Source organism: Cygnus atratus, chromosome 18 (assembly GCF_013377495.2).
Source record: "Cygnus atratus isolate AKBS03 ecotype Queensland, Australia chromosome 18, CAtr_DNAZoo_HiC_assembly, whole genome shotgun sequence".
Classification (NCBI taxonomy): Eukaryota; Metazoa; Chordata; class Aves; order Anseriformes; family Anatidae; genus Cygnus; species Cygnus atratus.
The window spans coordinates 1380295-1406648 of record NC_066379.1 but is presented as its reverse complement, the minus strand read 5'-3'; the positions used below and the strand labels follow the sequence as shown (position 1 = coordinate 1406648).

Below are 26354 nucleotides of genomic sequence, written 5' to 3'. Positions count from 1 at the left end.
ACTTCTGCTTTCTTAAGCATTTTCTTCTTTCTTTAATCATGCTGAGATTTCCTGTGAATACTGTGAGCTGTAATTATCATCTGTAGATCAGTGGGTTTGCTAAGCTGTTTCTTAAAGGGATCTTTTTTTTTTCTGTGAATTTCAGATGACCAAGAACAAAATTATAATCAACTGATACTAAACAGTGCCACCCAGACACCTACACATGGTAAGAGAAAACAAAGAGCAAAATTACACTTGTTGTAACTTTCCTCTGCCAGCCAGTAACATTTACTGGTATCAAAGTATGTTTCATGTTAATGGAATGGTTCCTATGGCAATGATGCATGAATGATGGATTCCATTAACATTAAACATAGGACCATATTTTACATTAGTGCACACAATTAAATATGGCCCAATCTTTTATAGCTTTACCTATCAACCTTGTGGTTCCCCTTGCCTGGTTGTTCCTTTCTCACTATCACATCAGCAAAGTTCTGTGAGATTTAACCATCCAAAACAGTAAAAATGATAACCAAAGAAAAGTCCATCTTGTCAGCCAAGCCCCTCAACTCATAGTGCTGCTTGTGCATTTTTTTTAAGATAGGTTAGAAGGACAGTGAATATGGGGTAAGGGCTTTTAAGCTGGCATGATTTTGGTATCATAATATGTGGCCAGAATTTGGGTTAGCTCTACCTTAGCTCCCTCCTTGCTTTGATTGCCTTGGCTCAAGATTAGCAGTCAGGTGTGGGCAGCATGTCCCTTCCAGCATCGCAGCAATCACAGACCACCCAGTCAAACCATCTGCCTCTTCCTGGCTCCATCCAAACCCAAACCAGTTGCTGGTCCCCCCTGCCGCTGTGTAATCAGTGCAACTTCTGAGTGCACCCCAGCCCTCTGTGCTTTCTTCCGTATTCACCTGGTGCCTTGTCTGGGTCTCCTCCTTGTTTTTCCCTGCACCCTTCACCCTGTGAATGTGAGATATTCCTCCAGCACTCGCAGTTGGAACCTCCTCTCTGCTGAGAAACAAGTAAATGATGAGTAGATCTCATCCTAATATGTATTGGTTCTCTCTACCTGTAGCTCTGAATTGCTGTATTTGTTACTCTTTGTGTTTATTTGTTTTTAACTCTGTAACTTCATCTTGACAAATACTAGGGAACTGATTTATTGTGAAAGTTGTGTGTGCTTGAATAGGAACTTCCACACTTTGTTGTAAAAAAGGGTGGGAGACCTAAAAAAGTGTCTTCAAAGCTTTGGTGTTTCCCCTTCCTACTGGGTGGGTCTTGCTGCTGCTCAGTCTGCATATTACTTTCAGATGTAAGACTAATATTTTTTTTCTTCCCATCTCCCAAAGAACACAGGGGAAACATCAGCTTTAGATCTTGCAGTAACGTAGAAATATTTATTGAACATGATTTGAAGGCCTCAAACTCTCTCAAACTACCTTTTAAAATATTTTTTTCTCTCTTTTTTCTTTTTCTTTTTTTTTTTTTTTAATACTTACTACTTTCATGAGAAAAGTAATAGTGGAACTGTATTGTCTTCTTTCTGTATGCTACCACCTGTTCTTCACATCCACAATGGCCTGGGATCCCAGATCTGCCCCAAAAGACACAGATAAGCCCAGTTTACCTGTGTCTGTGGTCTGAGTGCAGAGGTTTTAACATAGCTCCCCCACCAGATCCCTACTGCATTCAATAATTCAGAGTAACAATGTGCTAGAACAGTCAAACTTCCCTCTGAGCCTGACAGATGCTTTTCTTTTTTATCTACTTGAGAGACAAAACCAAAGCAGAAGTGTTCGTGATCTTGGATTAGAAACTTTTGTGTTTGTTTTTTTTGTTTGTTTTTGTGTGTGTGTGTGTGTGTTTTTCCCTCCACTACTGTGCCTTAAAAATTGATAGTTTTAAACTAAACAAGGGGAGATTAGAGGTTAGGAAGAAATTTTTCACTCAGACAGTGATGAGTCACTGGAACAGGTTGCCCAGAGAGGCTGTGAATGCCCCATTCCTGGAAGTGTTCAAGGCCAGGTTGGACAAGACAACCTGATCTAGTGGGTGGCATCCCTGCCCATGTCAGGGAGTTGGATCTGTGTGATCTTTAAGGTCCCTTCCAATCCATGCCATTCAATGGTTCTATGGTTTTAAACAGTTTGGTCATACAAAGCAATTTGAATGATATGACTACAAATAACTGTATGATTTGGAGTCATATGTGGTTCCTAAGTTATCCATATGGTCATGGACACTTTCATTTATGATACAGGTGTGTGCTGTTGATTGAGCCGTTGCTTGGTGTCTTTAAAGAGCTATTTGGACCTTTCAGATAAACGATCAAAAGGGAGAATTCAGTATTCATAATTTATTGCTGAAATTGTAAGTAAATTCTGGCAAAGCCAAAGATTTAATTTAATTCTCTTCCAGGGTAGGACGTGGCATATATTTTCTGTGTGATTATGCAGATTTGTAGGTGGACATGAGTTGTCTTTCTCAGCACTGCGTTCATGAGCTCTGTCCCTTAACCTTTCGTACCCACCACCCTGTGACACCTTCTGCAAGGAGCAGAAGGGAAAGAAGCCAGTGTCACGCTCAAGACATGTCCTACATCGCAAGTGGCCCAAGTTCATTCTCAACTGAAGTAAAACAAGCAGAGAAATGTTCTCATGATACCAGCAGCAAGCAAGCGAGGCAGTAGATGTAGGTGACATGCCTCTAAACAAACAACACTGTTAACGCAGAATATCACTTCAGTCTGAGCAGCCAGAAAATCCCCCCCGCCCCGTGTCTGGGGGATGCACTTGGCCTGGTATATATGATGGGGAAAGTGAGTTGTTGCAAACTGGAATACCTATCAGGATGAAAACTCAGATCCTCTGGGCTGGTGATCCCATCCCCACCATCCCAGCAACTTTGTGGTTCCTTACTTTCTCCCATTATTCCCATTACAACGCCTCTCTGAAGTCATATAACCCTGGCAATAGTCAGAGGAGGCTCTCCACATGTGATAGACGTGGGGCCCAGGGCTCTGCAAGGGACCTTCTTGTCTAGGAGGGATGAAAGCCAAGCCCCCTGAGCTCTCCTTTCCCCACAGTGTACCAGCTAGCCTTTTGTGGATGTAGAGCAAATGGCACCAGACCATTGGCTTCCCCAATGGTCTTGGGAATCATTACAGGATCTAAGCAGGGAGGAATGATCCAGATGTGCTGTTGCAGTGGAGCAGCTGTTCCACCAAACAATGTTTTGGAAACAGCTTTCTGTACCTCTGTCTGCAACTCAGTCTTTGTTCAGCTGAGACAGAGGATTGCAAACACCAGTTTCCATGGACTGATATTTCCTAGTGGCCCATGTCTTGCCGCATGCAGATGTCACTGTGACAAGCCTCTCTGAATGCACGGAAAGCTTATCAGCACCATATGCAAACACTCCCTTGTATTACTGCGGCAGTTTTTTCCTGCAAATAAACAAACTGAAATAAAATAAAGTAAATCCATGCTCACAAGGACCAAGGGAAAAAAAAAAAAAAAAAAAAAAAACGAAAGAAGAAAGAAGAAAAAAAAAAAAAGGCAAATTTGGCATGAGTTACGTGAGCTCTTCACATTCAACATCAGGTTCCCAGAGGTAAAACACCAAGGGTCTCAGTTTTAACCTGGCTTGGGGTTGCGGCACACAGCTTCTCAATGCAAGGGTCCATCGCAGTGGGTCATGCAGCCATGAGATCATGATGTGATTATACCAAATTCTTCTGATGCAGGAAGGAATAACCACTAATTAATGAGGGGATCGTGTATAATCTGTTCTGTCAGGCTGCTATCATTTAATTAACCTAGTGCTGTTTGCAGCACAGCCAATGCAGGGTGAGAGGAAAGTCTCCCTTTTCATGCTGCCTGGCCAGCAAAAAGTGTTTGCAGAGAGGTGACACGTTTGTGCTGTCCTGTAGAATGTGGCATGTTGGGGAAGACACTTTCCAGTGAAGACCATGATGAATAACCAGAGGCAAGTGGGTCTGTCAGCTCGTGGTCTGCCACACCAGGATTTCATTTCTGCTGTTGCTGAGGGCTCTGAGCTCCCCAGTGTGACTTTCAGCATCTCACCTCTGAAAGAAGGCTGTTGACTTTCTTTCTGGTGTGGGTCTGTTCATGTACCTAATTCATTCCTGGGGCACTGAATGTCCCATTACAGAAATTTCTGTGGGCCTTTAGCAACCTCAGTCTAAATTCTGCTCTCAGTAACCTTCAGGCCTCAGTTCCACTGAAATCAGAAGTTTAATGTTGGTTCCCTTAGCTCTAAACTTCAGCTCTAGACATTAGCTGCATATTTTAGCTCCAAATAGAGAATTCCACACCTGCTTTTGGAATAGTGGACATTTTGTATACAAAAGGTGAATGTGAGTGCTCAAGTACTCGTTTCTGTGTGCAACTAAATTTTGCATATGAAATGCAGGTACACCTTTTGATACGTTAATTTATCTTGTTTATCTACTTAGTCTTTATACAAAATAAGCACATACAAAATATTCCCTTATAAAAAACTTAAAATATGAAAAAATATAAGATAGGTGTACAGAACTGAAGCAGTATAGCATTAGCTATCACAAATATATATTGACTGCCTGGGTTCAGTTTCTGTAAAGCTTATTACTTTATCTTTTACTGCTACTTAAGTTTAATCTCATTATATTTAGTGCATATTTAATTACACTAAACCACCAAAAGCCTTGTATAAACATTTTTATGTCTATATAAATAACAAGGAAATTGCTAAATAATATAGTTAGTAGGAAGTTCACATCATAATTTTTATGTCAGTTCATTTGAAAATCATCTCAAAAAAATACTTGGTAAAACCAAAAACCATAAGCAAAAAATGGCTTCACTTGGAGTTTTTAATTTGGTCAAGTGCTTTTCCACAGATAATGTCTGGGTTTACTCTGACAGAGGTGAATTCAATTCTATAGCAGTACCCATGTGAACTTTAAACAAACTCCTATGTACACATGCATGTATGTGTGCCTCTCATTTATAACCCACCCTTCCTTCCTTCCTTCCTTCCTTCCTTTCTTCCTTCTTGCCTTTTTTTCCTTTTTTCCTTTTTTTCCTTTATTTCCTTTTTTTTCCCTTTTCTTCATTTCAAACATTCAGGACATCTTCCTTCCCACACAGTAACAGGACTTTGGGGGATATATTGCTATAATAATTCTTGCATCAGTTTTCTAACATCAGACCAGAAGCTTTGATTTGGGACAATCCCAGAGGATATGAAAATGGTTCCCTATACTGTCACATCTCCTCCAGCGATTTGTTGAGAGTTCTATGTCTATTGTGTTTAAGACACTGTTTACAAAATCATAACAATTAAGGACTGTTTAAATTAGATTTATCCCCAGTAGAAATATATGTGAGAAAATTAAAGATAATCAGATCTTCAGTATATAACCTACAGAACAAGTACACACATCATGTTCACTGCACTTTCTGCAAAGCAGCAGGGCTTTAATGATGGAGATATCAGTGGCAATCAGTGATTCAGCCACCTATTGCACAAACTTTGCAAAGCAAAGTACACAGAGATTGGTGTGTTGCAGTACAGTTCCAGTTACACTCTCATGAGGCAGACTGGAGCCAAGTGTTTGGTGAATAAGGATCACCAGTCACCTGCCTTGACCTGGAAATTTGCTGGTAATGTCCTTCAGTGCAGAGCCAGCCTCAGCACAAGGGGTGTATTTGTTTTGCTCGGGTTGTGGGTGCACTTGAGTCACGCGACAAGCCTCTGATAACATGTGCTGACCTTCCTTTAGTCAACAGAGGACAGAGAACAACCCTGGGACAGAGCACAGACAGAGGGTTTCAATGGCAGCTTCCTTTACAGACTTCAGCATTGAAGCAACTGGTCTTTGCTTTTTAGACGAAATATTTTGTGTATTCAGACAAAGGAATCACTGTTTTCATGGTCTTGTTGTGGAGGGACTAAAACAGGGTCCCAGCTCTGTGTGCAGCCCCTCTGCGGAGCATGGAGGCCTCAACATGCAGATGGATGCTGTTCAGACACCCCTGATGTCGCCCATGGCCCACCCAGATGTGCCCCTGTGTCTCCATTCTCACCTGTGGGAGGACCCTGAGGAGCTTCTCTCTATGACAATACCACTGGGAAGCAAAGGGCCACATGAACTGGACAGCTCTGACACTGGCCTCAGGCTCTTCTTACAGAAGAAGAAGACCCTGAACCATAATTGACGCAAAACAGTGTCTTTATCCTAAGTGGACGTGAGACTGGTGGAAAATAAATAAACTAATTAATAAAAAAGTTCTGGAGGTAAAACAACAGCATCATAAAAGTCAGAGCATGAAGAATTGCTGAACCCAGTGGCTCTTTGCTATTTGCATTGCTAGGAGTGCTGTCGGTGTGGAGCTCCCTGTGGCACAGCCAGAAGGTTGTGGTGCTCCCTGCATCACCCCCAGCCCACCGGGGGCTTGTTCCTCGCCCTAGTCCCAAAGGGCTGAAAGGAGAGAACCCCAGCTAAGCCACCCAGAGTGGATGATTTGTGTCTCTCAGTGGCTGGAGCTAATACCAACTTACTGACTTTTCTAGACTGCTGCCAGGATCACACCTGATGCATTTGCCTCTTTGGGTCTGCTTCCCCTCCCTGCAGGTGCAAGCTTTGAGCAGGAGGCACTTGCAGAGGTGGAAGGAGTTAACAGGATGATGTTTTCCAACTGCAGTCTCAAATTTGGCAGGAATGAGTCCTGGTCCCAGCTGTGCACCCTTCTATGTGCTGGCTGCTCTCATGCCAGAGCCATGAGTTGTTTTCTGCATCCCTGTAAAAAGACAACCAGCCTAGGGAGAAGTGAAAGTGTCTTTTGCAGTGATTGCTAAGTGCAATCGTACTTTCTGAAGTTTTCCCTTTCGTTTTAGTTGGCAACATTATTCCTGTCACCCTGTGTTGTGGTGTGTAACTATGCTATGCCCTGTTAAACACAGTGCGCTCAGAAGCATCATGTCAGACACAGACACAGACACAGATTTCTAGGTTGGAAGAGACCTCAAGATCATCGAGTCCAACCTCCGACCTAACACTAAGTACTCCACCAAACCATATCGCTAAGCTCTACATCTAAACGTCTTTTAAAGACCTCCAGGGATGATGACTCCACCACCTCCCTGGGCAGCCCGTTCCAATGCTTAATAACCCTTTCGGTAAAGAAGTACTTCCTAACATCCAACCTAAAAATCCCCTGTCGCAACTTTCGCCCATTCCCCCTCGTCCTGTCACCAGGCACGTGGGAGAACAGACCAACCCCCACCTCGCTACAGCCTCCTTTAAGGTAACTGTAGAGAGTGATAAGGTCGCCCCTGAGCCTCCTCTTCTCCAGGCTGAACAAGCCCAGCTCCCTCAGCCGCTCCTCGTAAGACTTGTTCTCCAGACCCCTCACCAGCTTGGTCGCCCTTCTCTGGACTTGCTCGAGCACCTCAATGTCCTTCCTGTAGCGAGGGGCCCAAAACTGAACACAGTACTCAAGGTGCGGCCTCACCAGAGCCGAGTACAGGGGCACAATCACTTCCCTAGACCTGCTGGCCACACTGCTTCTTATACAGGCCAGGATGCTGTTGGCCTTCTTGGCCACCTGAGCACACTGCTGGCTCATATTCAGCCGACTATCAACCAATACTCCCAGGTCCTTCTCGGCCAGGCAGCTTTCCAACCACTCATCTCCCAGCCTGTAGCTCTGCTTGGGGTTGTTGCGCCCCAGGTGCAGGACCCAGCACTTGGCCTTGTTGAACTTCATACAGTTGACCTCAGCCCATCGCTCCAGCCTATCCAGATCCTCCTGCAGAACCTTCCTGCCCTCGAGCAGATCGACACACGCACTTAGCTTGGTGTCATCTGCAAACTTACTGAGGGTGCACTGGACGCCCTCATCCAGATCATCGATAAAGATATTAAAGAGGACCGGCCCCAGTACCGAGCCCTGGGGGACACCACTTGAGACCAGCCTCCAACCAGATTTGACTCCATTCACCACAACTCTCTGGGCCCGGCTATCCAGCCAGTTTCTAACCCAGAGAAGCGTACGCCAGTCCAAGCCCTGAGCAGCCAGTTTCTTGAGGAGAATGTTGTGGGGAACGGTGTCAAAAGCCTTACTGAGGTCAAGGTAAACCACATCCACAGCCCTTCCCTCATCCACCAAGCGCGTCACTTTGTCATAGAAGGAGATCAGGTTCGTCAAGCAGGACCTGCCTTTCATAAACCCATGTTGACTGGGCCTGATCGCCTGCTTGCCCTGCAAGTGCCGCGTGATGACCCTCAAGATAATCTGCTCCATGAGCTTTCCTGGCACTGAGGTCAAACTGACAGGCCTATAGTTCCCCGGGTCTGCCCTCCGGCCCTTCTTATAGATGGGCATCACATTGGCTAGCCGCCAGTCAACTGGGACCTCCCGCGATAGCCAGGACTGCCAATAAATGATGGAAAGCGGCTCGGCCAGCTCCTCCGCCAGTTCTTTCAGTACCCTCGGGTGCATCCCATCCGGCCCCATCGACTTGCGCACATCCAAGCTCCTTAGCAGGTCGCCAACCATTTCCTCATGAATAGCGAAGGCCACATCCTGCTCCCCATCCCCTTCCATCAGCTCAGGGCACTGGGTATCCAGAGAACAACCGGTATTGCCGCTAAAGACTGAGGCAAAGGCGGCATTAAGCACCTCAGCCTTTTCCTCATCCTTAGTAACTAGGTTTCCCCTCGCATCCAGTAAAGGATGGAGATTCTCCTTAGTCCTCCGTTTCGCGTTGATATATTTGTAAAAGGATTTTTTGTTGTCTTTAACGGCAGTAGCCAAGTTGAGCTCCAGATGAGCTTTGGCCTTTCTAATTTTCTCCCTGCACAGCCTCGCTACATCCTTGTAGTCCTCCTCAGTGGCCCGCCCTTTTTTCCAAAGATTATAAACCCTCTTTTTTCTGCTAAGCACAAGCCACAACTCTCTGTTGAGCCAGGCCGGTCTTCTTCCACGCCAGCTCGTCTTTGGGCACGTGGGGACGGACCGCTCCTGTGCCGTTAAGATTTCCTTCTTGAGGAGCGCCCAGCCTTCCTGGACTCCTCTGCCCTTCAGAACCGCCTCCCAAGGGACTCGGCCAACCAGCGTCCTGAGCAGCTCAAAGTCAGCCCTCCGGAAGTCCAATACAGCAGTTTTACTGGTCCCCTTCCTGGCCTCGCCAAGAATAGAGAACTCTACCATTTTGTGGTCACTCTGTCCAAGACAGTTTCTGACCACCACATCTCCCACCAGTCCTTCTCTGTTTGTGAAGAGAAGGTCTAGCGGGGCACCACCCCTGGTAGGTTCACTGACCAGCTGCGTCAGGAAGCTATCTCCCACGCTCTCCAGAAACCTCCTAGATTGCTTTCTCTGTCAATAGTCCCTGGGTGATATAATTCAGGTATATTATTAAATCATGTGCATACATCGTAACATGTAAGGGCATCTTGCAGTGTGCTGGTATAGCTCACTCTCTTTGCTTCTTAACGGTTCAGACTGCTGTTCTGTACTCAGCCCTGAAAGACCTAATCCAAAAGTCATTCTGATATGCAGAGGTGTTTTATTTTCCGCTAACTGAATTTTAAACCCCACATCTCCAACTCCTGTAAACAATGACGGCTATTCCCTGAGAGCTGCTGATTTACACCACAGAGGATCTGAGCTGGAAATGTAAAAATCTCTCTGAGATTCTTTGTGAGACATGCAAAAGACTATTAATAACAGTATTTATAACACGAAAAAAAGAAGTGTGAAAACACAGATAGCTCCCTCCAAAAAAGCTGAAGATACAAGTTGTAAATTTTAATTCCAGTGTGTGAACATCAGCTCTGTGCCTGCTATAGCAGCGTGTCATTCCCAGGATGGCTCAGGCGGTGCTAAGTCTTGGCACAGAAGGCTACCAAACATCATCAGCAACTACCAGATTTTCTTGAGGAATGTGTCCCTTTGTAAGAGCTTGCATCCGAATCAGAGAAGACTTTGTGTCTGAGCCTTCAAATGGCTGAGCAGAAGGCAGTGCTGGGGGAGCAGTGTGTGCTTTGACAGAGGACTGAAGCTATGATGAGCTGAAGCTGAGCAGCAGAAGGCTTGGTTGTATCAGCTTCTCCTAGGTGACATTGTTTGCTTTCTCTGGGTGAATGTTTTAAAAGGCATCTGTTGAAATGTCTTGCAAAATTCACACAACATATGTGCAGACTCATATGCAAATATGGAGCACATCCTTTTTGCCACTTGAGCTTTGTTTAAAACTTTGTCATAAATTCAAGTGGTTTTTTTTTGTTTGTTTGTTTGTTTGTTTTTGTCTTGATTATCATCTGCTCCTGTCCTCATACATGAAAGTTTCTGTTCCTCATGTAAACAAACTTTGAAAGAAACTGCCTTCAAAGAACAAGGACAGAGCAAGACACTTCACAGACTTCAGGTCTGGTCTCCACCACACAAGCTTTAAAAATCCTGAGATTGCTTCTCAGCCCTGTGCTTGCACAGAGTTTGCAAAGTGATGAAAGTACAATGAGTCTCTTCCTCAAATGAGAGCAATTTTCTTTCCTTCATAGATTATAAAGCAATGGGGTGTATGCATAAAGCAGAAGTGTGAATCCATAATGTCCACTCAGAGGCCAGCTGCAATTGCCATCCCCAGTGCATGGAGGGAAGTGCTGCAGCCCCCTAAAATCCATGCAGGTGACGTGCCAGCCTCTGGAAAGGCCATTGCAGGAGAGGTGCTCCTCTGGCAGTCCCACGGTGCCACAGTGCTCCTGGTTCCTCAGGAGCAGAACTCTCTGCACTGTCACTGCTCCCATCTGCTGCAGGGTGGTGCCTTCTCGAGTCTTCCTCTAAGACCCTGGTCCAAGTGGTACAGGGGAGCCTTTCTGAGCCTGGCCCATGAGTCCACTGGTTTTCATGGAAGTACAACAGGGTTTGGACTGGCTCAACAGTTCTGGCCCATGAAGTGGAAGAAATGCACTGTTCTTGCTTGGTAGGTCCCCAAGAAGAAAGATTAGAGCTGCAAAGGACAAGTCTTTGTCCACAAAGATGCCTGCTCCCTTCCTGAGCTTACTGTGCCAATGTTATGCAGCCTCGTGTGTTTGGCAGTGCTGTCCCATGTCACCAGCCCTGCCTGTGGCTGGAGCAATGCAGCACTCTGGCAGCAGCACTGTGAAACTGCTGATGCTCAGCAGAAGAGGAAATTCTGCAGGGTTGAGCCCTCTCCTGCTGAATTAATCAGAGAGACACTTTCTGAATTTTAAGATGTTGCATTGGCTGTAAAAAGGTGTGGTTGCTTTGATGCTGTAGCAAAAGAGAATCTTGAAACCAGTAGAAATGAGGCTGCTGGGTGATGTTCCCATCTCTGTAGTGCGCTATGCACTGGGTGAGCTTCATTTCATCCATGTTCCTCTGCAAATAGCTTTGCAAATTTGCCCAGACATAAACTGGGGTGTGGCTGCAGGATGGAGGTGAGGCAAACGCGGTCTAATACTGACTTTCAAAGGTAAATCCAGTAACCATAGCACATTGTCCATCTTCCAGAAGGCAACTCCCATTGCCCAGAACATAGAACTGAACTGGAATGAGTGGGAATGATGGGGAACAGAGCAGTGTGCCACCTCATCTGTCTTGCAGGAAATGGGGAGATCTTCCTATGTACATCTTGTTAATTAACTATGTCTTGCACCTTCCATAGGAGCCAATAAGCACCACAAATGAAAAAGAGAGACCAGAGAAAATTGTGACTCAAATACATTGCAGGAGTGATGAACTACTAAGAAACTTCTGCTGAGCTGGTCCCAGAATTTAAATTGCACAAGATGTTTCTCTTTACCAGAGCTTCTCAGGTCTCTGATCTTTCCCTCAAACTACATTATACAAAAGACATCTGAAGTTATCTTTGGTCATTTCAGTTTATCCCTTATTTTACTGAATGATAAGTAGCGGATTTCAAGGTGACTTCTAATTTGCCAAAATCATAATGGTCTGTTCCTGACTGACTGGATGGAAAAAGCAGTAAGAAGATGCAGTGATTCTGCACAAGCCCATCAGATAAATGTGTGGCACTTAATTTCACACACCTCATGCAAGCAGTCAATTAATGCTCCTGCTTTGGCACTGAACACAAGCTCCATACATATGAGTGGGCTTATTTCAGCTTGCCCAAACCTCCATGCAAAATGGAGATTATATACAGGTTCTGGCTGTAAAAATTGCAGAGATGTTACCCAGGGTCCTTGCCACACAAGCACTAATAGGAGTGGGGATATAGTTTCCATGCTGATATAGTCTCTGTTTACTGGATAATATCTAATCGTTTCCCCCTCCCTGATGAATATGATGCATTTCCTAATCCTGCAGTCAGTCTGCGAGATGTGCATTGAAGTCATCAGCAGAAAAATAATACTCTCAGAGAGATGACACATTAGCTATATGCTCACTTGGAGTTATGTTCTTTTTACCAGGTAATAACTATTCGAGTAGCATAGTCCTGCTCTCTAGCTCAAACAAGGCTCCAGGCAGGACCCAGGCAGCAGGGGAGATGATACAACTCCTGAAAAAAAAAAAAAAATAACAACAACAACAACAACAATAATAATAATAATAATTGTGGGAAACAGTTGAATCTGGGGCAGAAGCTGTGCTTTAATTCCCACCAGTCCATAGATCGGGGGAGACAGAGGGTCTTCAGGCACATGAGTGAGTACTGAGCACATGTTGCATTGCTCTTCATAAGCACCCTTTTGAAGAGTGGCAGGCAGGTATGAAACCAAGCCTTAGGCATTCTGCTGCTCCTCAGCTGCATTTTGTCCTCTGATTTATATCATCACAGCACACTCGGAGTGGCCACCTCTTTGGTCTTTTCACCCAGCTAGTGCAACGCCATCACTGCTACAAGCCCACACAGAGCCCCTTTCCATGACCCTGTAGCCTCTTCTAGCTTTGCTCCCAACAATTGCAGCTCTTGCTATTTTTAATACTCTTATCTCTGCCTACTTTAATATTTGAACACCTGGGAGTTATAAATGCTTTACCTCAACAGGCCTCTGTCCCTCAGCTGAGCTGATGAAAGACCTTTTTCCATCCAGCTTGCAGCAAAAGGATGTGATTTCAGTTACAAGGCAAACTCTGCAGATTGCCTGGACTTCACTTTTAACGTTGTAGTTCAGTGCTAATCTTTATTGGCAGTGCCCTCGGCTTTAGCATCCTGACAGAGGATGTTTTGACATGGGCTGGGGACTCCCTCAGTGACCAACATAGCGGAAAAATGTAGAGGAGGGCGTCCTCCAACCCTGCTTCCCCACCTCAGGATCCTCCCCAGGCCTTGCCTCGTCTTGTGACTGCACCTAGATGTGCTCAGCTCCGCTTCATACTTCCCACGTGCAGGGGATCATGGCCATCCCTAGGGCCCACCAGATCTCTGGGGCTGTGGACTGGGCTTTGTACAGGAGCTTCCAGGTTCAGAGCACAGGCCAGAAATCTAGCATGATGAGAGAGCAACTTGATTATCAGCCCCAGTTAAAATGAATCCACAGACACATTTCTGTGGCTATGAGGAACGCATATCTTGCTGGGGTGAAGGTAGGTGATGGTGTCTGAACTTGTACAGGATGCGCTGGGGTTGGTCCCACCACACTGTGGTGCAGCCCTGCAGGATACGTGACCCACCATCCACCAGCCCCTGGGAGGAGGGCTGCTCTGTCTGTCTGGGGGCTTTCAAGACGGCAGTTTGCTTCTCTCCATAATTGCTGTGGAAAAGGAAACAAAGCCACAGGACCCATTTTTTACCAATCTGCGGGTACCAAGCTGAATTATGCCCAAGAGCCTGTTGCTGAGGCTGGCTCAGATATAGCTCTCCTCCCTAGCCAGATCTGTGGGGATGGCTCACCTCTCATCTTGTTTTGGTGCATGCTGTGGACGTGTCTTTCTCTCTTTTGTTGTTTGTTTTTTATTTTTTTGCAGACAAGCCACGGATGAACAACATCCTTACTTCTGCCACTGAACCTTATGATCTGTCCTTCTCCCGGTCCTTCCAGAACCTCTCTCACCTCCCACCATCCTACGAGTCTGCCGTCAAGACAAACCCAAGTAAATATTCTTCTCTGAAGAGACTAAGTAGGTGCCAGCTCATTTCATTTCCTTTGTATCTCATTTGCTCATAAGCCGCGGTGGGCACAACTTTAAAACAACAATCTTCCTCCCTCTGTTGTTGCACTGCCCAAGTTGGCATCTCTGGTAATGATTCTTCCGACTGTCACTTCCCATCAAGGAAGAGCAGAGAGAAAGAGTCCCTTCATTACCGTGAGAGCACACGTGGTTATTTGCTTACTGACCTCCTCACAGCGCTGCCTCCCACTCCTCCACCTCATATCTGCTACTGGTGGAGTCATCTGAGAATCCTTTTTCTTTGTGGCGGAGCCAAGATGAGCCAGGCTGGCTCTGCCTCCACCAGCCAAGCTCGCCTCGGTGCTCACCATCTGCACGAGCAGCTGGAATCAGGTGACAAGCCTAGGTCAAAGAAAAGCTGCTGAAATGGCTGGGAACATTCATTTCAGTAGGAGCACCTCTGCCTTTCAGCAGTGCTGAAACCCACCATGTGTCATGGTGTGTGTGTCCAGAGCCGGTCCTGACCCGTGCTGTACACTGGTCGATGATGCATTTCTGATGTCTTGGCGTGTTGCTCTCTGCCCTGTTCACACCAGTTAGTATCTGTTCTTTCTTGCTGTTTTACGTGTTGCATTGTTCTGACAACTTTTCTGTAATGCTCCAGCACAACACTGTTGCTGATGGTAAATCTCTTCAGAAAATCATGGAATTCTCTTCAGTGTGGTGGGATTTTGAAATAAGTGATATTTTGTGATGAAAAACTCTCTCTCCAGACTGAGACATCAAGTTTTTATTATGTTTCCAAGTACATTTTTGGGTGCAGCCAGGTATTTATACTGCTTAATTTAGAAAAATAACTTAGGTGTCTATACTTGCAATAGTTTCACTGAAGGTAGGTGGGGATGATGAGTAGATCTTACTTCCTTAGTCTGTATAAAATTTGCATTCCCAATTCAGCCAGATAACAGAGACACACAAAACTAAGCAGCTGAGAAGCCCTTGGACTGTCCATAACATAACATTTGGAGCTCTCTCTCTCAACCATAAACATTTTCCCCTCCCTGCATCCGTGAGATGAGCTGTCCATGTTCTTGCGCGGTTTTGATGATATTACCTGATAATGGGAAACTCTTGAAATCATGACATTGAAACATTACTACTTTAAAATGTTGCTAATTTGAGATGATGACTTATTTTAATTGCTCAGATGAAATTGCATAAAAAATATATCCCTTGAAAAGCCCCCAAAATGTTCTTTTATTTACAATTGATTTGCAATGCTTGGGATTACCTGGAATAAATACGTCCAGTTCAGATGCTGGAAGAGGTCTTAACATTATTGGGAAGAAGTTAGGGAAGTGCCCACCAGGAACTGCAACAATGACTGCTCTTGTTGTGATGAAGGGGATGATCAGGACCTCTTCCAACCTGTGATTCATCTATTGTGTTACGTGTTGTGCATAGATTGAAAGTCATTGAAAGCTCCTTGAGTAAAGGATATTGATGCAGCTCACTGAAACGTTAAAAAACAACAAACGCAGGCTAACTGAAACTCCTACACCTTTCACAGCCAACATCTGGAAATATATATCAGATTTGAACATTACTCTCTACCCACTCCTACCATGCTTACCTGACTCACGCAGAATATAAATTCACTCAAACCAAGCAATGCCACCCATGCACTGGTCATTACCTTGCTAAAAGTCTGGCTCATGGGGTCTGGAAAATTTTGCTTTACAGTTAAAGAAAGGATAGGTCCCTCCATGTCCAACCTACCCCTCAGTGTGTCACAGAAGAAGGGAATATGTATTGTCCTCCAGCACTGTTTTCTAGATATTTGTATAAAAAGATTAAAACAGGCTTGTGTTAAGGTACCAAGCTCAAATGCCTTCAAGAATGTGCTGAGCAGAGTCAACCTTCCTCTCCTGAGGCATTCCTGACCCTCTGGGCAGTTACATTCCTGTCCCCGTTCAGCGGACACCTGGCAGTCAACACGAACCTAAGAATATGAGAGTTCATCTCTAGCCATCGGCTATGGAAGATACGTGGGGTTCATTCACCCCTTTACCTTTTCAGCAGCATCAGCCCTAGAAGGAAATCCCTGCATAATACAAGGGAAAGAGCAGTTATTTTCCTGTCACTGTCAGGTCTAGATCAGTCCATCCCCTTGCAAAGAGCCTGACAAATGCTAAACCAACAGCCTCACACTATATGTTTAGGTAACTAAATAAAAACTTTCAGCTCTGAAAGTGCTAAGCATTCCACGCTCCCACTGGGCTTTCATAGACTCAACTCCTCTAGGATAACTGAATCATGTTCTTATATCTGGTCTTCTCCAGAGCCAAAGGAAAATAAGAAGCCAGACTTTCACTTCCAAAATGACAACAACATCATTTTCTTAGTGCATATGTAGGAGCTAAAGACAACAGAAAGTCTGTGGGAACAACAACAACAGCAAAAAAGTCTGGGCTTTGCAAATGAATTATTGCATTTGAATTTTTCATATTTAAAATAATTTGTTTCTAGTGAACTGCCTTCCACGCTTAAAAAAAAAATGTATTGTTCTGAAAAATTCAATAGCAAATATAATATTTCTATTTAAGTCAAACAAAATGCATTAGATACTCTTAAAATCTGTGTTTCAGCTAATTGTCTGGGTTTCTTCAGGTTTTCCAGACAGCTGAAGGTCACTTGTTTTTCCACAGTTAGCAGAGGCAAGTAGTGAAAGACAGTTTCTGCCCAAGAACATCTGAACTGAATAATCAAGGAGTCTCCAGGAACAAAGACTTATTTACTATCTCCTTGCTGGAGATGAGGAGCCAGAGCTCAGCAAGGCTATGGTCAGACCTACCTCACCCTATTTTATCCTGCAGCAATCAGGCATCTTGTCTCTGTTTCATCCAGGCACCTCTATAACCAGTGAAGGACAGTCATATCCACATTAGAAGGTGCCAGTCTCTCATTTGCTCCTGAGTTGCTCTGGCAAACTTACCTAGCCTATTGCTGGATAACAAGCCTGATTTTTGATGCCTAGAGCTTAATGAAGTATTTCCCAGTCTAGGAGACTCATCGAGGTGATTTGTGCATCAAGGAAGCACAGTTGCTTCAAGGCACAGACACCTGGAGACCCAGCGGGGGGGTGCTACCAGTGTAGCCAGACTGGAGAATCTCTCAGGGCCCCTCCACGGGGTGCTCTGTGCCAGCTTTGCCCTCACCCTGCTGGTCTTGTGCAGGGGAAGAGCAGCGGTGGGTGGGGTGTGGGAACATGCAGCTGAGCAAGAGCATCCATGTTAATTCTGCCCTACCCAGCACCCTAGGGGAAAGCTGCTTCCAGACAAGTGAGAAAGGTCACTCGGAATGGAAGCTGATATTTTCAGGCATATTAAACCACTTGGTATTGGCTGAAGAATCATCATAAATGACTAGGCAGCTTGAAACTGTTAAAACCATTTGAAACAGGAGAGACAAGTCCGAAGAGGGAGTACACTGGAATTGCTAAGAAAGAAAAGCAGAGAAATTACCTTTGAGAAAAGCAAAAAAATTGCTCTGATGACCTTGCGTACAGACAGACATGTACGTGTTTTAGTCATGCTAACTTACAGCCATGAGAATAAAAACCATCCTTGGCTTTTCCACACTCTCTTCCCAGAACTCCACCAACGTACCTCATCTCCCTAATTAGTGTCGGAGGAGCTCTGCTCTGCCTTACTGCAATGGGTTTGTCTCACTCATCTTAGGCATATTGAGGTGAGACATATGAGGAAGAACACTCATTTGGGGCATTCTCTCTAAATAAGAGAAAAAAAAAAAAAAACCTCTTGGGCAAGTCAGCTTGTCCTAAAGCCAAGTCAAGAAGTCAAGATGAAGCACTCAAACATTTCTGAAGTTTGATGAGACCAACCCTGGTCAATGTTCCAAAGACTAACAAAGGGGGAAAGAAGGGGAAGGGAAAAAAAAAAGTCTAGAAAATGTAATTTCCAGTAATTCCACTTCCAAGCATTTGAAAAACATTAGTAAAGCCCTACAAATATAATACTGATTTTGAGAAAGAAAAAGAAAAGGAAGAAGAAGAAGAAAAAGAAAATGAAAAAGGAAGAGGAAAAGGAAAAGGAAAAGGAAAAGGAAAAGGAAAAGGAAAAGGAAAAGGAAAAGGAAAAGGAAAAAAGAGAAAAAGAAAAAGAAAATAAAAAAACGAAAAAGAAAAAGAAGAAAAAGAAAAAGAAAAAGAAAAAGAAGAAAAAAAAGAAAAAGAAAAAGAAAAAGAAAAAGAAAAAGAAAAAGAAAAAGAAAAAGAAAAAGAAAAAGAAAAAGAAAAAGAAAAAGAAAAAGAAAAAGAAAGAAAAAGAAAAAGAAAAAGAAAAAGAAAAAGAAAAAGAAAAAGAAAAAAGAGAGAACTCACTGTTAATCAATAGACTAGTGATTTCCTTCTGTCTACTCATCATTTCTGGCCTTTAGAAATCCACTCAGGACACCTTTTTGAATTTTAAGCACATCCACGAGGGAGAAACATGTTTGATTGCAGTTTTATTTTGGCTAAAATTAAAAATGTCAGTTATCACATGAGCATCAATAAAATGATAAGGGGTAGCACTATGAATGCCTCATTATCCCTGTGAACTTTCTAGTGCAACAAGGATGAGATGAAACAGACTAGCAGGTTTCAGGTCTTGGAGACATTTTGGTTTCAGCAGACAAACATAAACAGACATCAGCAGTTCCACCACCACCCATGGGGTGAAGCACTTGGAGCCTTGAAGCTCGGAAGCCTGGAGCTGTGCTTGTTTCACTGCTCTTCACTGCAGCAGAAAAGTTGCCACAGAGCTTCCTCCTTGGCACAAAGGCACTCATGTGACACAACGCACCTGACCCCTCCTCAAACTCTGCTCTCCATCGCCGGTCCAGTACGGCTCACCTGGCACTACCTTTCAGAGACAGCAGCCTGTTAAATGTCTACCTGGTGCCTGCTTAAGCCAGCTAGCATGGAGTTTGTGGTTTTGATTCCTCTGAGATGGAAATGTGAAGTTTGTCTGCACCTGAAAATGTTTTTGGAATAGCTGTGCCAACATCTACATGTGTCTCTCAGCAGCAAAGAAGGAGACAGCCTGCATGAGCCTCAGAACACCTTTAAAATGAAATCAGGTCCCTGAATAGGTTAGCTACTGCTAGCAAAAGGCCATGGAGACTTCTACACTGCTTACAGAGATGGAATATGGAAGGAAAGGATATTTTTTATGTTTCTAATTGGCTTTTTTTTTTTTTTAGAGTGTAGATCACGCTGCATTTTTTACCTAAATTAGCAAGGAACAACTTTGAACTACTTTTAATCAGCTGATTCTACCACCTCACTAGCAGAATCAAACTGCTGCAAACGTCACTTAAACTGGTTTAGCTCCTGCTGGCAATTACCACAGCCAGGTGTGAGCATCCAAGCACATCTCCATTTGGGATGTTCTCTGCTTTAATTACATCTATTTAGAGTCTCTTGGGCAAATCCAGCAGCAGTTCTCTCTTCCAGAGCAGAGGCCAATTGCCAGAGCGCTAATTGCTCAGCTCCTACTCTGCAACCAGCCTTATACATCATTATCAAGTCTGTGCACATTAAGTGTGTGCAAGTCTATCTATGGCCACATGATAGAAAACAAATGTCCAAAATTCCTGTGGCCATATCAAAATTCCCCAGTCCTTCTCAGGCTTCCTATAACGTAATTTTGAAGGCACAAGGCATTTGATTCCAGGGGAGCTGTTGTCTGACATTTGCAACAAGATTCCTCCAATAAGTTTTTGATTGCAAAAAGCGACTCATTTCTGCAACATATAGTCTGGTGAGCAAAGCTTATTCATGGCAAGCATGCCAACAGAGGAGCGCTCTGGGTAATCTTCATACCCTGGCAATGAATAGGCTGTAAAGAAGAGCTTGACTGAAACGATGGTGCCAATAGGGCATGCACTTCAGCACACACATTCTCAGTTTGTATTTTTGGATGCTGAGATAAGACCAACCATTCTCTTCACGGACCTTGTAGGGTATTTGGACTATTTGCAGAAACATGAGTAACGGCAGCCAGGGGGCATCAAAGAGAGCACTGAGCATGTGGGATAGGAAAGGTGGAGACCAGTGCATGAGAGCATCCAGCACAGGCTGCTTAAAGCACTCTGAGTTCCTCCTGAAGAGCTCAAGGCACCAATTTTAAACTATTCTCTTGTGAGCTAACTTCTGGGGTGTTGTCAACACTCAGTCTTGTATCATAAGGCACTAGCATTTCCTCAGATAACTCTGCTTCATGGGACAGCCAGCCAATTCCTCATCCAATGTGATGTCTAAAACCTATAGATCTATGTCTGCGTCAGAGTAAACAAGCAATTTCCTCACCAAATTTCTATTTAACTACTAGGTATGTTGAATATCTACATAGACTGTAAGCATCTGAGGACACAGGGTCTGGACCCACCATCCCATGTGAGCCATGTCTCAGGACAAGGTGCTGTCCCATGAGAGGATCATCTACTTTACACACCCCATGGTTGCCTAGACTGTCCTGCAGCAGAGCTTTGCGATTTTTATCACTTGAGCATCCTCAGAAACACCACACGTAATTTTTTCTTCCTCCTCCATCTGATACTTTCCCAGCTTACATCACCTACATCAATGGAGAGAAATACTGAAGCTGAGAAAAGGGGTTCTTTTTTATTATCTTTACAATGTATCTTTATTGTATTTATCTTATAGGCAAAGGACTTTGCAAAGGAATTTTATGACCGGTCCCAGGAACTGTGTGTGGCCTATAGGAGATGAGGTCTTTGCCCATCAACACTTGGCTCAAGATTGATAAGGAAAGGGCATATTGGATCATGTGTGTTCTCAACTCTGTAGTCCCTGTGCTAAGCAGCTCCCATTAGGTCACTCTGCAAGATACCTTGCTCTCTCTGTAAGACGGAGAATTTCACTTTACCGTTTTGTGGGGAAGCCCCTTCCTGCACGCCAGCTGGGCTTTTGTTGTCTTCTCTAAGGAGAGGAAGGCTGCCTGCCACATGTCTGGCATGAGTCTCACTCTGGGGTTTCCTGAAGTCACTGATGACACAGAAAGGATGGGAGATGGACACATCAAGGAAATATCTCAGAAAAAGAAATGGAGTAGAAAGGCACATACAGATTCTGAGCACAGGCCATTAAACACACCTCCATCCCCCAGCCCATGGAGGCCAGCGTGGGGCTTTTTCACTTAATGACAGTGTACTTCTGGTAAGGGACTGGTGCTCTGTGCTTTACACCTCTGCAGTCACAGGCACATCATAGCAGTCCACAAGCTGCACTGGCTTTGAAGCCCAGCGACTATTGATTAATCTTATATATCTTATATGCTTATGGCATATGAACATCAATTAATTTTACCAGAAAGTTGGGTTGTTGGTTTTTTTTTTTCGCTTCATCTTCAAATTGCAAGTTGCTTGAGTCAGGTCATTCCATCTGCTCTGGGATTAAAGTGGTATGTTGGGATGTATCTGCAACAGATGACATCCTCATATGTTTGAAATCCAAAAAGATGATGCTGTGTGTCTGTGCCTGTGTGCTGAGTTCCTGAGCAGCAAACAGATCGTTTAAGACAGAGAAGAAGCAAAATGAGCAAGAAACTTTCCATGAGATAAATTCTACAATATCAAACAAAATATCTGGAAAAACTGGAAAATAAAACCTCAGACAGATGATTCAATGTCTCAGAGAGAGCCCACCACAGCTACTTTTTTTAATTAAAAACAGACATTTAAAATGAGATGACATCACTTAGGGATGCCACAGCACATCTACATCTGAGGCCAGAAACGAGGCATGGGTTTCCCCAATGGGGAACTTGGCTGCCCCAGCTCACCTTCCCTATGCTTCCTTTGTATTGCAAAGGTGATGTTGGATAACTTTGCCATGACTTGCTGTTTGTGTAAATCGTGTGGTACCATGGGCTGTACTCAGCAGCGCATGGAGTCTGTTGTGTCATGGTGCGGGAAGGTGTGATGCATCACACAGGGAATTGCATCTGTCTCCATGCAATTGGAGCTGTCTCTGTCTGCCATAAGCCCATGGCCACACAACCCATGCAGGGCTGGTGCCTCTCCAACAGGCAGCACCCTGACATGGATGTCCATGCTCAGGTCCAGCTGCTGGAGACAGTCCTCAGGTGTCATTAGGAGGCTTCTCCATGGCTGTGTGAAGCACGCAGCCTGTGGGACATGCCTCTGACATTTCTAACTGTTCCCTTTCTTTTCCCACAGCTGACAAAGAGGCTGATGAGTATTACATGAGGAGAAGACACCTGCCTGACCTGGCAGCCCGGGGCACACTCCCTATCAACGTCATCAAAATGTCTCAGCAGACCAACCACAGGGAGAGGCCCCGCCGTCCCATCAGGGCCATGTCCCAGGACAGGGTGCTGTCCCCTGAGAGGATCATGCCCGAGGAGTTTAGCATGTCCTATGAACGGATCCTCTCAGACGAACAGCTTCTGTCCGCGGAGCGCCTCCACTCCCAAGACCCCCTGCTCTCCCCGGAGCGGTCAGGATACCCCGAGCAGTCGATGTCGCGGGCATTGTCACACACAGACGTCTTTGTTTCCACACCTGTCTTGGATCGCTACAGGATGACAAAAATGCACTCCCATCCCAGTGCCTCAAATAACTTGTACAATACCTTAGGTATGAACCCAACTTCCGCCAAGCGCCAAGCATTCGCCTCCCGACGGCACAACACGGTAGAACAACTGCATTATATTCCAGGACACCACCATCACTACCGCACAGCGAGCAAAACAGAGGTGACTGTTTGATATCATGACCTCGAGCATTGTAGATATTCAGTAAGGACCGGGGTGGCCACCGCACCCCATACTGCAGTGGCCTTATAGGCCAAGATAACCTCTAATAACTCAGTGTCTGAAAAGACTTCTCTGACAGTCCCACTCACATTGTTGTTTTTAAAGCCACCCCTGCATTGATGAGATAAGGAGAACCCAACCAAACTGAAGTTAGTGAGGGATAATGGAGGAAATTTCCTGACATGCATCAGTTTCTGTCAAAGAAAGCCATAGTAGTAGATGGCTCCTTTCAAGGGCTCACCTGCTTTATCTGATTATTTTTATCAATTTAGGACTTTTCAATTGCGACAAGCAGAACCAGTCTCATGCAGCATGTGACGGGGAGGAGAAAATGCAGCACCCCATCCTGGCAGGAAGGGGCCCTGTTCTCATCCCTCATGCCAGCCATCATGGTTGACCTTTCAGTAGCAAGTAGGTAAGCTTCTGGCTGCTGGGGATCACCTCCAGACAGCTCGGTATCAGCCAGCACTCATCCATCTGGTCTTCCTCACCCTTGGAGCAAATTCAAGGGAAGACTTTGCTAGGGGACTGGCAGATCTAGGGACGAGAATAGCCTGGCTGAGAAATAACAATTTAGTTTATATTAAATATACTCATAAGATAAAAATATACTAGTGCCTACAAATCGCCTGCTCTCTCAGTGTAGGAAGTAGTGGGGTTGATGTGTTCAATAAGCACAAATATACTGAAATGCTTGTTAGACCCTTTCTCCACTCATTCTAGTATCTCGGTGTCTCCAACGTGTAAATAGGAAGGGGGAACAGGCTCTCTCTTCCTTCAGCTTCTTGCCACTGCTGAGCCTACAGCACCAGAATTTGTTCAGCTTCACGCTGCTGACCTGTACTGGGGGAAGCCCTGACTCCACGAAAACTCCTGCCAGGAAAGGCTATTACGGTTTTCAGTGAGCCTGGGTTTCTCCACAAGAGTTTCTTTTCCTGACAGTATTTTCCACCGGCCCAGTTCCCCTGTTTCTAGACATATTTCCTCCTCTCAGTTGCAACCTAGAACTCTGTATGTAGCAAATCTCTTTCTATCCCTTAGCAGAAACACAAAGCTGAGGGTGTCTTGTCTACCGAAAAGCAGGCCAGTAATTGTCTGTGATTGTCTTATTAGGTAATGGCCCAGGAAAGAAACCTTCCAAATTCCAATTCCACTGAGTCCCAATCCTAGCCATGCAGACAGTTACATTTCATGCATATAAATTATATATCCAGCATAACTATAATAAATGGGCATGTTGTATATCTGATATAATGGTAATTAGATACTGTATATTTGTAAAATCTTTAAAAAATAGACTCATGGGTCCAGAATTTGTGAGGGTTTTATCGCTGGCTTTCTAGACAGCTTGAGATCTGATTTATTTATTTATTTGTTTGTTTATTTATTTATTTATTTATTTTCTTCTCATTTTTTGCTCCTATCAAATTCTGTGGAACCAACTCACACTAGAACGCACTTCTTTGGCCAGGAAAGGATCTCAGAGGTTCTGAAGGCCCCCCAGACCCAGTGCTGTAACTGCAGTAGTGCCGGACACTATCCAACACTTGCTGCCCTTGGTGTGAACTCAAAGCACCACCACATGCACCACACACACAAACCCCCGCAACCAACCCAAATGACAGGCATGCTCCCTCCTCAGGGTGAAAAGATGACTGACTTTAGGTTGCAAACACATTCCCATATGGTACTTTTCACATCCTACTTACCCACATTGAGGCTTCTCCTACTTGACTCTTTACTAAACTCCATTTAAATTAGCTCTGTTCTCCTCCCCTCAAATACCTCCCTAAGGCCCTCCTGGCCTTAATGCTGTTCCCAGCTCAATACTACATACAAGGATTGCGGGTTGTTGTGAATTTGACTCTCACGTGGCAGCTGATGATGGAGCACCTGGATCTCCTGGTGCAGGGTAGGCAGGAGGAGCATGCTGTCTACTCCAGGTGGAATTTAGAGAGGCCACAGAGGGGGAGCCAAGCTGACTTTTACTGTGCTGCCGTTTTCAAAAGGGATCCAAGGCCCTTCTCTTTCTCTCACCTTCCTGGGGTTGCTGCTCCTAGTTCATGGACTTTCTTCTACCCCACGTGATGGAGACTGTGTTCAGAATAGAATCCATCTGAGAGAAGTACTGGGGCTTTGTTTGATGGAAACTGAGATGGGAAGGAACAAATAAGTGTCTCCATGGTCCAGATGGTCAATAACATGCAGCCTTGGGCAAAACTGTTCTGGGCAACAGACAAAATTGTCTATGGATCAGGGTAGAAGGTCAATAGCATGGGAGGGACAAGAGAGAAAAGGCTCACACCTCATCTCCTGACCTTTCCTTTGATGGACACTCCTCTCCCCAACTTCCTTCAAGCTCCTCAGCTCAGTCACTGCGCATTTCTTCAGAGAATGCAAATCCCTGTGAAAACATTGCCCTTGGTGACTTTCCTGCAGTGTGAAATTCGTGACTGATTTGAAGAAAAAAATGCACACGGCTGATGGGGAGGCAGTCCCTACTGAGATTCTGGGGCCTTTCCAGTCATTTTTGGACCAGACAAAGCAAGGGTCTTCTCTGCAAGCAGGGAAATGTGAACACTGTGGGAGAGGAGAGTCCAATCTAAGCTCTCCAGGACCTGAGGTGGCAGGGCCAGAGGAGCAGAGTGACCATGTGAGGCCACGGGTAGGTGAACACTCCTCTCTTTCCACTTCCATAGCTGTATGTCTCAAGCTCTAGTCCTTGTCTAAATGTTCAGTTTGTGAGCTAAGAAGCTGCTGGACCAGATGCAAATACGGAAAATTTTTACTCAAGTAGCCCATGCAGATGCTATGCTGTGCTCCAGGCCATTTGACCTCAGAGCCTTCTCTTATTCTGACCAACATCACAAGCCCTCTGATAACTTTTCCTATCAGGCAATAATCCTCCAAAGAACTCTTGGCCCTGTTTCCTCACCTCTTCCACCCACACAACAGTTTCAAGCAGATGTGTCCCATGAGAACCATAAAAAAACATTTCTAGGCCAAATCTCTTCAGGGACTCTGTCACCACCACGCAAAATTTTCAGCAGTTTCTTTGAGAAGGCATCATGGCCTGGATGGCTGCAATTTGTTTCTGGGCACTGTGTGTTCCCATGGCTTGACCAGTGTGCTGGAATGTATTGCTATCTAGAGCTGTTGCATTTTAGCACACAGAGGTGTTCTTACATCATTTTTAACTTATTCCTCATTGTGAGAGTTTGTCGCTGAAAGGACCCTTGGCCCAGGACTGGACGTCAAGGTCCACAGCCTAGTCCCTAGCACTTCTGTTTTCTGTAGTCAACACGTGATGATAATAGCAACACTTCCCTATTCCACGGAGACATTATGAGGGTTCATTCCATAATGTCTATGAAGTGCTTTGAGACCC

The 26354-nt window shown here is 44.8% G+C and overlaps 1 protein-coding gene across 1 annotated transcript in view; it reads left to right on the top strand.

The window, feature by feature from the left end:
• SHISA6 (shisa family member 6) overlaps window positions 1–22918 on the top strand; it is a 247855-nt gene extending 224937 nt beyond the window's left edge. The window contains exons 4-6 of the mRNA XM_035561924.1: window positions 146–208; window positions 13959–14111; window positions 22368–22918. Coding sequence (XP_035417817.1) covers window positions 146–208; window positions 13959–14111; window positions 22368–22918 — 767 coding nt within the window. The remainder of the gene's footprint in view (window positions 1–145; window positions 209–13958; window positions 14112–22367) is intronic.
• The last annotated feature ends 3436 nt before the right edge of the window (window positions 22919–26354 follow it).